Source organism: Gavialis gangeticus, unplaced genomic scaffold (assembly GCF_001723915.1).
Source record: "Gavialis gangeticus isolate Ggan-Ray unplaced genomic scaffold, GavGan_comp1, whole genome shotgun sequence".
NCBI classification, from domain to species: Eukaryota; Metazoa; Chordata; order Crocodylia; family Gavialidae; genus Gavialis; species Gavialis gangeticus.
Genome location: NW_017729006.1, coordinates 34,961,502 through 34,975,166, shown reverse-complemented (window position 1 = coordinate 34,975,166; position 13,665 = coordinate 34,961,502). Strand labels below are relative to the sequence as shown.

Sequence of the window (13,665 nt, the reverse complement as noted above, 5' to 3'; positions counted from 1 at the left end):
GGGGGGCGGTCCCCGCGTTCTAGAACTCGCCGCGGGGGGGGGCGGGGCGGGAGCGCGTAGTTCCCCGCTGCTTCTGTGGCTGCCCGAAGGCCGCGGGGGGAGTCGAGCTGTGGGCCTGGCAGGGCGGGGCGCCACCCTCTCCGCCCTCGGGTGTCTTCTCTCCGGGAACTCAAGCCCGGGGCCGGCCTCAGGCGGCTTCTGCTCTGTGCGCGCGCCTCTCTCAAGTACTTGGTGTCTGAGCTGTGCTCCGGCCCTGCCTCGTTGTTTCTGCTGTGCCGAGCGAGGTGACTGCGGGGAGGGAGCGAGTTCTGCTGGAAAGTAAATCATTGGCTCATAAATGGTTTCAGGCTGAATGTTTGAATTTAAGCAGCAACAAACACACCCTGGTGTCCGTGAAGACCAGGCCTCTTGAGTTCGAGCTAGCCAGGCTGGCCTCCCCTGAAACCCTCTGCCTTTCTCAGCCCCTAGGTCGCCACGCCAACGTGGGTGGCAAGAATATAGGAAAGGGTGGCGAACAAACTTTAAAAGTGGGTTCTCTTTTCAAGAAGAAAAATGGGGGAAACTGGGTTTGCCCTTGCAGGCTGGCAGAGTTCCTGCCTGCCAGGGGCTGCTTGGGGCCCCCATGCCCCACACCCCCCCAGGGCAGGGCCCAGGCACGGGCAAACCAGGCAGCTGCCCAGGGCCTGTATAGAAAGGGAACCTGAAAATAGTCATTTTTTTATTATTGTTATTGATATCTCTGGCGAAGGGTGTGCTAAAAGTTCACCCGGGCCGCCAGGAATCTAGGTACGATGCTGCCTGTGGGGGGCAGCGGGTCAGGAGTGAGGGGCACTGCATGGGGACTGGCCACTGATGTTTACAGATGGGACCCGGGACAAAGACGGTTGAGAGCCGCTGCTCTAGATGGTACAGCTCAGACGTTGCCAGAGTATCCCTGATGCAGCTATGAAAAGAGGCCCTTTGTTGGGTTGTCTTCCTCATAAATCTCCCACAGTGTTTCCCCACTCTTTGTTCCTTCTCTTCTCCCCCCACAGTATTCTTTGAATTGTTCTTTTAATTTTTTTTGAAAAGAAGGAAAGCTCTGCTTTTGAAGGTGTTCATGCTTACCCTTTGAACACTGTGAAGTTCCATAGGGCCTAAGCCATTCCTTCCAACACTAGCTTTAATATCTTTTAAAATGTGACTATATAAAAATACACAAGAGCCAGTTTATTTTTGCAAATGGTTATTGAATTCCTCATGATTCTCCTGGCAGGCCAGGTTCTTTGGATAAATGTGATATCTTTTATCAGACCAGATTTATGACACAACTGGTTCCTGAAAGTCGCGTCTTAAGTTGAAATGTTGTAACTTGGAACAGATTTTTCCCATAGGAAACAATGTTAAAGATGGAGGATTGGTTCCTGAACCAAGCCCCAATACCCTATTTTCACCAAAAATGACCCAGAATTTTTTTACTCAATTATAGATGAGTAATATAGCTACATTAATGTATTTATATTGTAAATAGCAATTGTATTGATTTGGAAGGACTTCTTTGAGGTGACTTTGCTGGACTTTTTGAAGGACTCTTGGCTGGACTTTTTGAAAGGTTCTTGGCTGGGGTCTTCTCAGGAGCCTTGCCTGCAGTTTTTCTGAAGTCTTGTCTGCTTTCTTTAAAGAAAGTGTCCAAGGAAGTTTGGACAGAGATGGGCAACGCAGCAAACTTGTTCGCGGGTGTGGCCTCAGGTCAGATCAAGTGCTGTAAAGTTGAAACTGACGTCACAAAGTTGAAACAGGGTGTCAATTTACAAATGTTGTAAGTGCGAAATGTAACTTGAAACGTAAGTCGAGGACTGTAGTTGGGGAAAAAAAGTTCTTTGCAAGCTTTTGGGGTACAAACACCCTTGGTTCAGCACAGGGAGACTCCACTGGTGAATGTGTTCTCTAAGGTAGAAGGAATCAACTTGTAGTAGAGGTGATATCTTTTATTAGACCCACTAACTGTTTAGTTTGGATCATCTGCAGGATACCCACTTACCTTAAATGCTAGAATTTTTGTCTTTTTGAAATAGAAAACAATGCCTTTATGACTGCTGATTAGCTTGACAAGGTATGTCAACCTTGGAAAAGTAAAAGCAGGATTTTGAAGGTGTGGCACAGAAGGGAGTTGTATGGGGGTATTTTTTTGTATAAAAGGTGTGTAGTCTGAAAATGCTAAATTGCATTGCAGAACACTTCAGTTTCCAATTCATTTGAGACTTTCATGAAACCAAATTGAAAACTCACTGCAATTCTACCACTGTATATTCCAGGTGCAGAATTTCTTTTAGATTATGTTCAGGAATCTCTGTCTTTAAATTCTTGGTATGAATTTGTTTTCATTTGCTTGTCCCATCATAGTAGAACATGCTGATTCGTAGTGCAGGTGATTTTTTTTTTCCCCCCCATGTTGTTACCCATGGAAGCTAAGTATAGTAGTTGGTAGCCAGTTGCATTGTCCATATGTATCTTCCTATTTATTGAAAAGGAGTTATGTTAGGTGTTTTATATTTAAACAGCTTAAATAAACTTCTTTTTTCTTCCTTTGGAAAAATACTGTGTCAGATTCTGTAGTCTACTGAAGCAATATAATTTCATTCAGTAGCAGTGGATTTCTTCTACATTTTCCCCACCATTATAGTTTCTGCTTTTCATTGGGAAAATGATCTTGCCAGGCATATACTATCCGTCATGAGATTTTACTGGACCAAAGATGGAAGTGTCCTACATATTCCCAAGCTAAAAGTAACAAAAGAGAGAGATGTTTCTGTGTGTTTGCTAGTTTAACTAATCCCCCATCCACAGCTAATAAAACTTTACTGAGACCTCCTGAAATTCTCTCTGTTCTCACTATTATTCCTGAAATCGTGCATCCTTATTTCAGGGCATGGAGGAGGTGGAAGCAATATATGGTCTGATTCTACAATGTAAACAGACACTTGTGTTCTCATAAAATCTCTTTAAAGACACTGGTTCAGGAGTGTGTATAGAGCAGCAGTTCTCAAACTTCTTTGATTCAAGGCATCTTTCTGTAACTTCTGGGAATTGAGCAACACCCCCCATTTCCAAAACTGATTTATTTGTTATAGTGCCTGCCTCCTGGTAGAGGCCAGGCAGAGGCTGTGTCTGAGCCTGCACTTATGTCCTCATATCTGCTTACTGCCCGGACACCGTGATTGAGAATCTCTGGTCTAGAACAACTTGGCCTCAGGCTCCAAACATCAAAATGTGTTTTTTAAAAAAACCAAACAGTGCTTTTGCACATTCTGCATCCTTTACAAAATCAGTGAAGCGGTGACTAACCTGTGTGACTCAGATAATGACCATTGCAAATATGTAGGGTTCTTCAGTTGGCAGAAGCCACTGCTTTATCAATACATCCGTTTGATTTCATGAACTGCCAGCGTAGCAATGTCAAACTCATCCAGTTGATGAAAAAGGCTAACTCTTCAAATGATCAGGTGACAACAGGGCAGACTCTACAGTGAGAGACTGCGGGACCTGAACCTATTCAGCCTCCACAAGAGAAGGCTAAGGGGGGACCTGGTGACTGTCTATAGACTCACTAGGGGGGACCAGAGGGGTTTGGGGGAGACGCTGTTTCCCCTAGCGCCCGCTGGCATAACAAGGAGAAATGGGCACAAGCTGTTGGAGAGGAGGTATAGATTGAACATCCGCAAAAACTACTTCACCGTTAGGGCGGCTAGGAGCTGGAACCAACTTCCAAGGGAAGTGGTGCTGGCCCCTACCCTGGGGGTCTTTAAGAAGAGGCTGGATGCCCACCTAGCTGGACTCGTTTGAGTCCCATTTCTCTTTTTGGGGTTTTTGTTGTTCTCCCGCCCTGGCGGGGGGTCGGGCTAGAAGATCTACTAGGTCCCTTCCGACCCTTAATCTATGAATCTATGAATCTATGAAACTGTGAGAAACTAATTGACATCTAGAAGGAGCAGACAAAATTAATTGATTGTCTTCAGTTAATTTGCCTTCATGAAACAGCTGGTCTTTTCAGTCATTGTGGTTTCCCAGATCACTCACGTTCATACAGATGAACTGTTCTTTTTAACATGGTGTTTTTTACATGAAAATGTTTCAGATTTGAACTGTAACTTAAAAATTAAAAAACTGGTAAACTTTTTGATTGAGAATTTATATTGATTGTAGGAGGGGGGAATTGAGAGATGAAAGGTTATGGATGCATGTCCATTTCGAGCTGTTTCAAAAGGGCAACAGCTGTTATTATAGTCTAATCACTGTGTGTAGATAAGCCAGGAACCATATAAATGTTGTAAAACTGCGTCAGCTTTAACCTAGATGAAGCAATGTATCTGTTCTGGCTGGTCCATAACGTACACACGTGGGTGTGGTTTAGTTTTAAAATATTAATGTTTAAACGATTGGAAATTTAGAATCATTAAAAATAGGTAGTAGATTTTTTTTTTACTCCACCACAAAAACCTACAACTTGTTCAAGCTCTCAAAAGGGGTCCAGACATTTTGGGAATGGAAACCTCTTGAAAATGGATTCACCAGGGACATGTATCAAAGGGCTACAAATTCCCAGTTAAGCTTATTGACAGCAACATGCATCTAAAATGTCATACATTTTATTTCTTTTACGCTGACTATCAACAGAAGCGTTAGAAGTTGAGCTATAGAAGTACTTTTCAATCTTAGCAATAAAGTGACTTGGTTTTTCAATACACCTATTATCATATTTCTCTGAGTACTGTTTGGATGAAAAGGTCTCTCAGAAGCACACAGACTGGAGCTTCATGCTTGGTGGTAGTATCACTGCCCAGGTTCCTTATTTCGGCTAGGCCTGTATATTATACAGGACAAATTACCAGTATTACCAGAATTAAAGCTCAAGTTGTTATTGTCTCTCAATCCCATTTTGGAAGAATTGCTATAGAATTATAATATTTTGGCAGCGCTGAGTTTTAATACAAATATAATGACAGGTGACAAGCAAGCACATGCAAGTGTAGCTGCTTTAAAAAAAAAAAAACTTATCCAATTTGTCATTAAGTTTTAAAAAGTTACATGTGCCCTGAAAAACTATATACTGAATTCAGTTAGGGTGACTGGAAGGACAGCTGCTCTTAGGGAACAGTTTTAAACCTGATAACAAATGACAAATATAGATGCCTAGTGGGGACAGGATTTTTTAATTGGAATATCTTTGGGTGATTTGGTGGTATGTAGTTCCTTGGCTGTGTCTCAGCATTGTGCCAGTCATTTTTTCCTTTAAATGGTTTTTCAATCCTTTCCTGACTGTCACACATGCAAAAAAAATGTAGAAGGTCCTTCACTGTTGTCTAATTTCTTCTTCTGCATCATCTATACTTACTAGCCATCTCACAGCTGTCTCTTTTGGTCTGTGTTCTCAGTGTCAGCTTCACGGGAGGCAGAACTGGGCTTTCTGGGTGTACAGGTGTTACTTTCTGGTGCTGGATGGGATGATCGCCTGTTAGTGTGATGGGATGCGGTGGTTCTTAGTGCTCCCATGTGACAGCTGAAATGGAACGGTTCATTTAATAAGGGCAAAAGGCTGTCTGCTGGATTGCCCTGAATAAAACAGTTCTGCTGCTACAACACTGAAGCCCAGTTCTGTTTTGACATACCTAGGGTACTTTACCTTGAAATCCTGCATTTTAAAAGAAAACCTGATTCTGCCATATGGGCATCTTGGTCAAAATTTAGTCTGTAGACTAAATTTGTCCCTTCTTAGTATTATGCATCAGAGCGTCTTTTTTCCCCTGTCACATGTCTGGATCTTGTTAATAACAAAATAAAAAAATATAAAAAGAATAGTACTTTCCTCTTACACAGGATAGATAGTGTGAAGATAAAGAAATTAATGTGGTGCCCAGACTAATGAATGTGGTGCTAATGAAGGCCGTATCAGTAAGTACCCAAGTCAGATGAATAGCACAGTACCTAAATTCCTTTTAAATTTTCAAGGTTTTAAGTTGCTTTAGACAATGATCTGTCTAAAGTTGGAATGTAAGACTTATTCTTGTACCTAAGAAGTTTCAGAGAAAGTGATAATTGCCTGTTGTGCATTGGTTCAATATAAAATCACAAATGCAAAATTGGCCTCAGTTGTAAAGTGAAGGAAATCCAGCAAGTATTGATTTATGTTACTGCACCTTCACATGGCATAATTTGGGTAGAAAAGTGAAAGTATTAATGCATCAGGCCTTTTACTCTTGCATTTTTATCCCAAGTGTTAAAAAGACTTGAAATTGACTGACATAGTTTCTTCCAATACCGAAAAATAATCCTCCATGTAGTCCAAGAGGGAGCTGGTGTTAATTCTCCTACAGAGCTCTATCTGACATTCGGGTTAACTTCCATTAAATAATAATGCCAAGGTTATTTTTTTTTTCTTAAAAGAAGGAGAGAGAGAGAGAGAGAGAGACTCACTCTTCCTTTCCTGTGGGGCGTATATAAGCTTCTGGCACCAGCATTGTACACATTTAAGTAACCAAGGAAAAAGTCATATTAGCTGATCTGGAGGCTAAAGAAAGTAGGCATGGAATAATTACTACCAACATGATGATGGCCTTTAAAGCTATGCATGTCAACATAGCAATTTAGGGGAAAACTGAATGTTGCTAAGTTGCTCAAGTCCTGTAGATTGTACAGTTTTATTGCCCTCTGCAGAGGGCTTTGGAACAGGCTGTATATACATGCATGCTGTACATTACCTATAGATATAGTTCCCCACTGCAATACAACATTTAATATGGCTTACTAGGAATCCATTATATCACATTTTATCCATAAAATTGCATATTTATATATCCTGCCTTTGTGTTGGTTCAAGCTGAAAAGGGCTTCCTCCATAACTGAAAATAAAAATTAATGATTATTGTGGATTTGGATTTTTTTTTTAACATAAGAAATTGAGTAGAGGAGAATATAGTGTATTTCTCCACCAGAGAAGTGTTGTAGGAAGTGGATTTTTGAAGAGAACCATTTGTGCTTTTGGATACTTTCAGAACTATCCCGTTTTGCAGAACACACCAAAAAATAAAACAAACATTCATATCTTGATGTCAGTGGTCTTTTTTTTTTTTTTTCTTGTGCGTTGTAGGGTTGGCAAGCCATCAACTGAACAGTCAAATATTGTCAATTGACTGCATTTTTTTGGCTGATCAAAGATTATAGCAGTTTTACAAAAAAAACCTTTTTTTTGTAGTTTTCTTGACAGAAATATGATGTATTTGTATTGGTTTTTGACATATTTCTTAATGGAAAATACGTGCTCTTTCTGTGTATTATTTGGACCTATTGGCAACTTCTAACAGGTTTTGACTGATATTTGACCGGTCAGTTGACCAAATTTACCTTTGCATTGTGTTGATAGAAATAGATATAGTGAAAAGCACCATCACAAAAGTCTGAATGCCAGTAGGAATATTCAGAATGATTATGCTACTGAAATTAGTATACTTTATGTTCACCTGTATAGCTGCCACAAGGTTTTGCACATATGTAACCATCTACTGTGTTTACCAGGATGCTTAGCAATGTATTTATTAAACAGTTAGGGCATTAATGTGTGAAGTTCATATGGGCATGGGGCTATACCACGTGACTCAGTTTCTAATTGGAATGGTTTCTAACCTTTTTTCAGTAAAAAATATTGAGCGGAAAATCAGCCCATTGTTTTAAATTAGATTATTCTGTTTTGAACGGCTGCTATTTAAAAAGATTGTATGCCTAAGACCTACAGTACCTAATGTATCTCTCTGTTGAAACTTCAGAGCATCCCAAAAAGTAGGAAGGGCTTCATAGTCTTATGAAAATGTTGTCATTGTTTTCTATGTTGAGTCTGACAGTGAGTGTAAGGTATATAAATTCTGTTGTCATCCTCTAATGGGAGCTCATTGAGCACCAAACACAGCCATTATGTTTTTACAGCATTTGTTGGTCACTACTAGCCTGGACTGGATTTGAGTTGTTGACCACATAATGTACTTCTGAGTGATTAATTAGAGAGAGAGAAATATGTAGACAATGATCATTACTACACAAACTTTTCTATCTATAAAACTGGAAGCTTGGAACCCACTTACCTTGAGATACAGTAGAAACAGTAAATGCAGCATAATTGGAGCATTTAATTGCATGATTGCACTCAGGACGTTTTTCAACTAAAAACCTTCCCCAGTCCTCCTTTTTGATGTATTCTAGAACTTGTCTTCAAAATGAACTAATCCCCTATGGCAATGGAAAATCGCAAATGGCATATGTGAACGTGTTAATATTAAGTAAGCCTCCAACCATCTGTTTTATTCAAGCTGCTAACGGAAATAAGCCAGAAGGAGTATAGCAAGACCAACAATTGTTTGAAAAACTTCAACATTTTTAGTTTGCATTTGGAAAAGCAATAGTTAACTGAATTAGTCAACATATCTTTTTTCTGGATGCCACTAGTTACTAACATGTTTATCTCTCCTGGTTTTAGCAAGTGTGAAAGCTCTATCAGTTTCCTCATTCCTAAACCATTCTGTGCTAATTTTAGAGCCAAGAAATGAATATGCATGTATACCATATGGATATGTTACCTTAGTTTGGGGGCTTGTTGGGGAGGGGGAAGGAATTTGAAAATAAAAGCTCCGTCTGCAAATCTCTGCCATTGCGGTAGAGGACTGATGCACAAGACATTTTATTAATAAATTACCCATAAAATGGGAAGAATTACTATTTTTTTTTCCCTTGTCTTTCTCCAAAACCTTTAACTTCATATTTATTTAAGTGGATACACTGACTAATTTCTGGGATTTGGTGCATGCTGAGCAAGTGAGTGAAGCCTCTGGGCTCACTACAGCAGCCAGAAAGTCCTGGTCCATGATTCCTCACTGGCTTGGCTGCTTTGAGTTGTGTGCTGTCTGCTTGCCTAATATATCAACGAGAATTCTCAAGCAGTGGGCCTGGATTTTCCAAGGCTGTTTGAATTCATCCTACTCTTTTATGTCTTCTTTCTGGTTTCAGATAAGTCATCAGTTCACAAGACAGATCCAGACAAAAATCAAGGACCTGCTGCAGCAAATGGAAGAGGGCCTGAAAACAGCAGACCCGCATGACTGTTCTACATACACGGGCTGGACTGGTGAGCAGTCTGGGATATGCATAAAAGCATTTTTTTTTTATTTTGATGACATTTTGGGGTCCATCAGGGTTTTAAGTCCCAGGTTTGCAATTTTAATGTTCAGTGACAATGTGATACTACAGAAGGTATATGTTCGCTCAGTTCTATGGGGATTGTTGGTATCAGTGGAAGGCCTCCCATTGGCTTTAATCGGGCATTGGATGACGGCTGTAGAGAGAGAATTAATTGGCTTCTGAGCTTGAAGAGTCTTATGATAAAAGGTGCTTACTCATTGGTTTGGGGTTTTTTAAAAACACATTGTACTTGCAGTGTTGTTTTTCCTTTCCTCCATTAAGTTGAATTATGTGTAAGAACTCAGTTGATTGCTGGCAGCACAATTTAGAAAGCAGAGAGAGAGAGACAGGCAGACAGGCATTCTCTGGCCCTAGGATTTTGAGCCATCAACTGCTGAATTCATATTTTGACTGACATTTTCTGTATGGTTCTGGGAAAATCATTTGATGAATATTGTGGGCATTAATGAGTGAGTGTTGTCAAGTGCATGGCATATGAAAAGTGCAAAGTCTTGCTATCTAACTTCAGTATTTCATAGATACTTCCCGACTGTTGATTAGCCATTCTAGTCGCCAAGATCAAGAGTGCCGTCTCTGGGCTCAAATCCGCCTGTAGAATTGTTCTTCTGTTTGCCAAAAGACCATTCCGTTGTTGGCCAGGCAGGTGCCACTTTCCTGTTGCAGAGAGACCGTTCTGCCTGCCCTGCCAACGTCACTCTGGAGCAAATCATTCTTTTTAGCATAGCCTGTTTGAAGATTATTCTGGGCAGATGTATGTCACGTAGGGTATGAAACGATGGATTGGAAAACAACTCCAGTAAGCTTTGCCCATGCTCGGGGTACAGTTCTGGTTTATGGAGGTTCAACATTCTCCTTTGCTTCCTCCTTGATAGTTCTGGGAGGGGATCCGTCTGGTCTTTGCAAATGGTAATATGGGTGGATGGGCAGAGATTTTGGGCAACTGTGGCTTGCATAATAATTTTATTTTAAAATCCAAAAATGGGAGCAGTTCTGTGTCAGTTAAGTGGAAGCAGACAGCTTGCAAGCAGTGGGCATTGTTGTTCAGACATTTGTAAAGAACTCCAGCAGAGCACATTCTGACATACAGTGATTGACGAGAGGGAATTTATGGCTCAACAACTCCAGGGTGATAAAAATGAGTCATAAAATGAAAGTAACAAAACCATCATTAGCTGGAACAACAAGATAGATGAGCAAGTACTGCAGTCTAGCAGAAGGTAGGTTTGCTATCCTAACGGAACTTGTCAACTACATTAATTCCAAAATGTAGCTTTCTTTTTCTTTAATAAAAACTTTTACAAAATTTAACCTGAGTAGGAATGTTCTTATGATTTTGTTTTTCAAGTGCGTTATGAAAGCGGATGCCTCCTTCATCACTGTGCTAGCGCATGAAAACCTGGAAGAAGAGGAGACTGAAAATGACCACTCTAATTTCTCTGTCCAAGCCGAGAGATGTACACAATCAGCATAAACCATGAACAGTAGCATGTCCAAGAATGCACATAATAAAATATTGTAACTTGCAGAGCATGTTGCCTTTGTATAACAATAACAGAGGGACATTAGCTACATAAAGCTAGCAAAGCAGTTAAAGACAGATTAGGGCCTGATTCTGCACAGACTTATCCATGTGAGCAGTATTTAAGCTTGCAAGTAATCTTTGTGAAATCGTAAGAGCTAATAGATGATTGAGGGTTTGAAACTGGATCTCAAAGCTGAACTCTGTTCCCTCTTCACAAAGTCCAAGTATTTAGGCCTCATATGTGACATGCAGACTGGTCTTCAGACAACTACATAAGGAAGGGGACGTTGAATCGGCATAATGTAGCTTTCCCCCATCGTGGCCATCTCTGCTTTCTTCTTCAGAGATAGTAGGAAGACACTTCCCATAACGCGTAGAGGAGATTTGAGCGTAAATGCTCCGGCTGTACATGAGGTATACATGGGGGGCATAAAAAAGCCCGGCACTGAATTTTGCCCTTAGTGATTGCTCCTATTAAATTTTTTCCCAATCCAAGTGAAGATTGCAACAAGGTCATAAGATCAACCTTGCTCTTTTACAAACATACACATATGTGCATAAATTTGCAGCGGGTTAATGAGCGTTCCCCTTTGAAATGCCATCTTCTTTAAGTGGGTTTGTTTCATTAATAAAACAACAGCTGTGTTTTCATAATTGAAAATTACAGAATGAGGTTAATAGATTGAAGCTTGATTAACCCTACATCTGAAATCCTCCACGGGCTCATTTAAGATTCTTGAATCTGGGTCTAAAACTGTACCTCATTACTGAGTGAAAGGGCTGAATAGGAAATTGCCCATTTAAAATGAGTCAGCGTTGCAAAGGGCTGCCCTAAAGCCACCTGATACCCAAAGGCCAAATCAACACTGCTGTCAGGCCAAACCCAGGAGTGCCACTGAGCTATTCCCAAGTAGCAACGCTGCCTTCCTTCCGTGATCTAGTCTGCATAAAGCTGGAGCAAGCAGCCAAGCAAGCCAGACTCAGCATGGAGGCAGTTTAGACAAGACCTGGCTGCCTAAGGCGAATTGCAGTAGACAGTATTGTTCCTTACATGGTTCTTTAATTGTTTTTTTTTTTTTCCATGCTGCCTGGCGCTAATTCACATTTTTGGCTTGTGTAGGCGTTTTGTTCTGAGTGCAAATGGAAAAACTAAAAGCAAGGCAGCCCAACATCCTTCATGTATAGGATTGTTCTCAGTGCAACAGTTTTGCTTTGGAGTAGGATGCAAGAAAGCAGTAACTCCTTTTAAAAACATCCCTATCACGGTTCTTTTCAAGTGGTCCAATTGTGAACTGTATGTAAGTGTGGTAGAACTGGCAAATCCAAGGAGTATAGCACAGGGGTTTTTTTAAATTGAATTAAACAAAATCCTTTATTGCAGTGGTGCTCAGCCTCCAACTTGCAGGCCAGATCTAGCTTCTGGAGCCATCTCATCCAGCCCGTGTCTTCTAGCAGGTTTGGAAATTTGGTAGAGGGAGAGCAGTGGCAGCAGGGGTGGAGAGTTGAACACCACTGCTTTATTGGAGATGTGTGGATGTGTGTCATATTTTCACATACTGTATTTGAATGTATATGTGCATATTGGCTTATACTTAAAAGCCTTTGGTGATTTTTGGGTACTAAACTTTAGACCACTTAAAGGGTCTGAGTTTTCAAGTAGGCTGGTAATTCTCTCTGTCTCACTTTGTCTGTCTCTGAAAATTGGATGGCTCCAATTGAATTCTATGATAGCCTTAGTTGTTTGACAAGATGAGTTATTTGAGTTGATATGTAATGAGGACCCTGAGCTTAATGGTTTTAAGCAGACAGGGCCTTGATTTTTTTTTTAAACATCACCTCTGTAGTATCAAAAGTATTTTTTTCCTGATTAGGAGAGAAGGAGTACAAAGATAATTTAACCAGAAAGAAAAATCTCTCTCTCTCTGTTTTGTATATGGTTGTTCTAGGTATAGCCCTTTTATATCTGCAACTCTACCGTGTCACGACAGACCAGACTTACTTGCAACGGTCTCTTGATTATGTGAAGAGAATACTTCGTAATCTGAATGGAAGAAGGGTTACTTTTCTCTGTGGTGATGCTGGACCCTTGGCAGTGGGTGCTGTGGTTTACCACAAACTGAAGAATGATGGTGAATCTAAAGAGTGTGTCACAAAGTAAGTGACTGGTGATGGTGGGGGGAACAAAACTGTAACTTATTTAGTTTCTCTTTGTAGATGGTATGGACTTGGCAAGATTAGAAAATACTACCCTTGCTGACTTTCACCTATTGTTAGGGCAGGATTAAAAATTAGACAGCATTTCCCCAATGCATCTTCAAGAAATTAAGAAACTTGTAATGAAAAACGAATTAGATTTGTTAGCTGATAAAAATCGAGGGAGCTCCACTGAGGTTGGTTTACACTGGTTCATGTTCGGAAGGTATCTTTGCAGCCCTAAAGGATAATGATCCTCGCTTGGAAAAGTGTCCTGTTGGCTCTGGGCAAGTGGACTTTTCAGTCTTTGGTTTTATGTTGGTTTCATAGAATCCTGCATTCAAATTTCTGAAAATATAGGGAGTGAGATGTTTTGTTGCCCTTCCTGATCTGCTCCAGGACCTCTAGGATAACTTCAGACAGCTGTGGTAGCTGGTCCATGTTTTTTATCAAGCTGCCTTTTAGGCCTCTACTGTGAACAGATTTCATACAATGGTGTATGCTGCAGTCCTGCCTGACTTAGTCATTACTTGAGGCCTTGCAGGGAGGCCTCAACTGAGCAATAAAGGCAGTCAACGTTAACAATTTGCAACATGGTAACAAAGAAGCCCAGCCACAAAAATGTTCCAGATTTAATGTGGAACATCTTTGTAGCTGGTTTGCATTGTGCTTTAATTTGAAAATGTGGCATTTTTGACATTGGGCTGTACTGAGGCTTTAGATGCCTATGT

General features: G+C 40.7%; 1 protein-coding gene across 1 annotated transcript in view; it reads left to right on the top strand.

Annotated features, from left to right (window-relative positions):
- Positions 1-13,665, top strand: part of LANCL2 (LanC like 2) — a 55,909-nt gene that overhangs the window by 819 nt on the left and 41,425 nt on the right. Inside the window, exons 2-3 of the mRNA XM_019509105.1 lie at positions 9,028-9,145; positions 12,688-12,895. Of these exons, the coding sequence (XP_019364650.1) occupies positions 9,028-9,145; positions 12,688-12,895 (326 nt within the window). The remainder of the gene's footprint in view (positions 1-9,027; positions 9,146-12,687; positions 12,896-13,665) is intronic.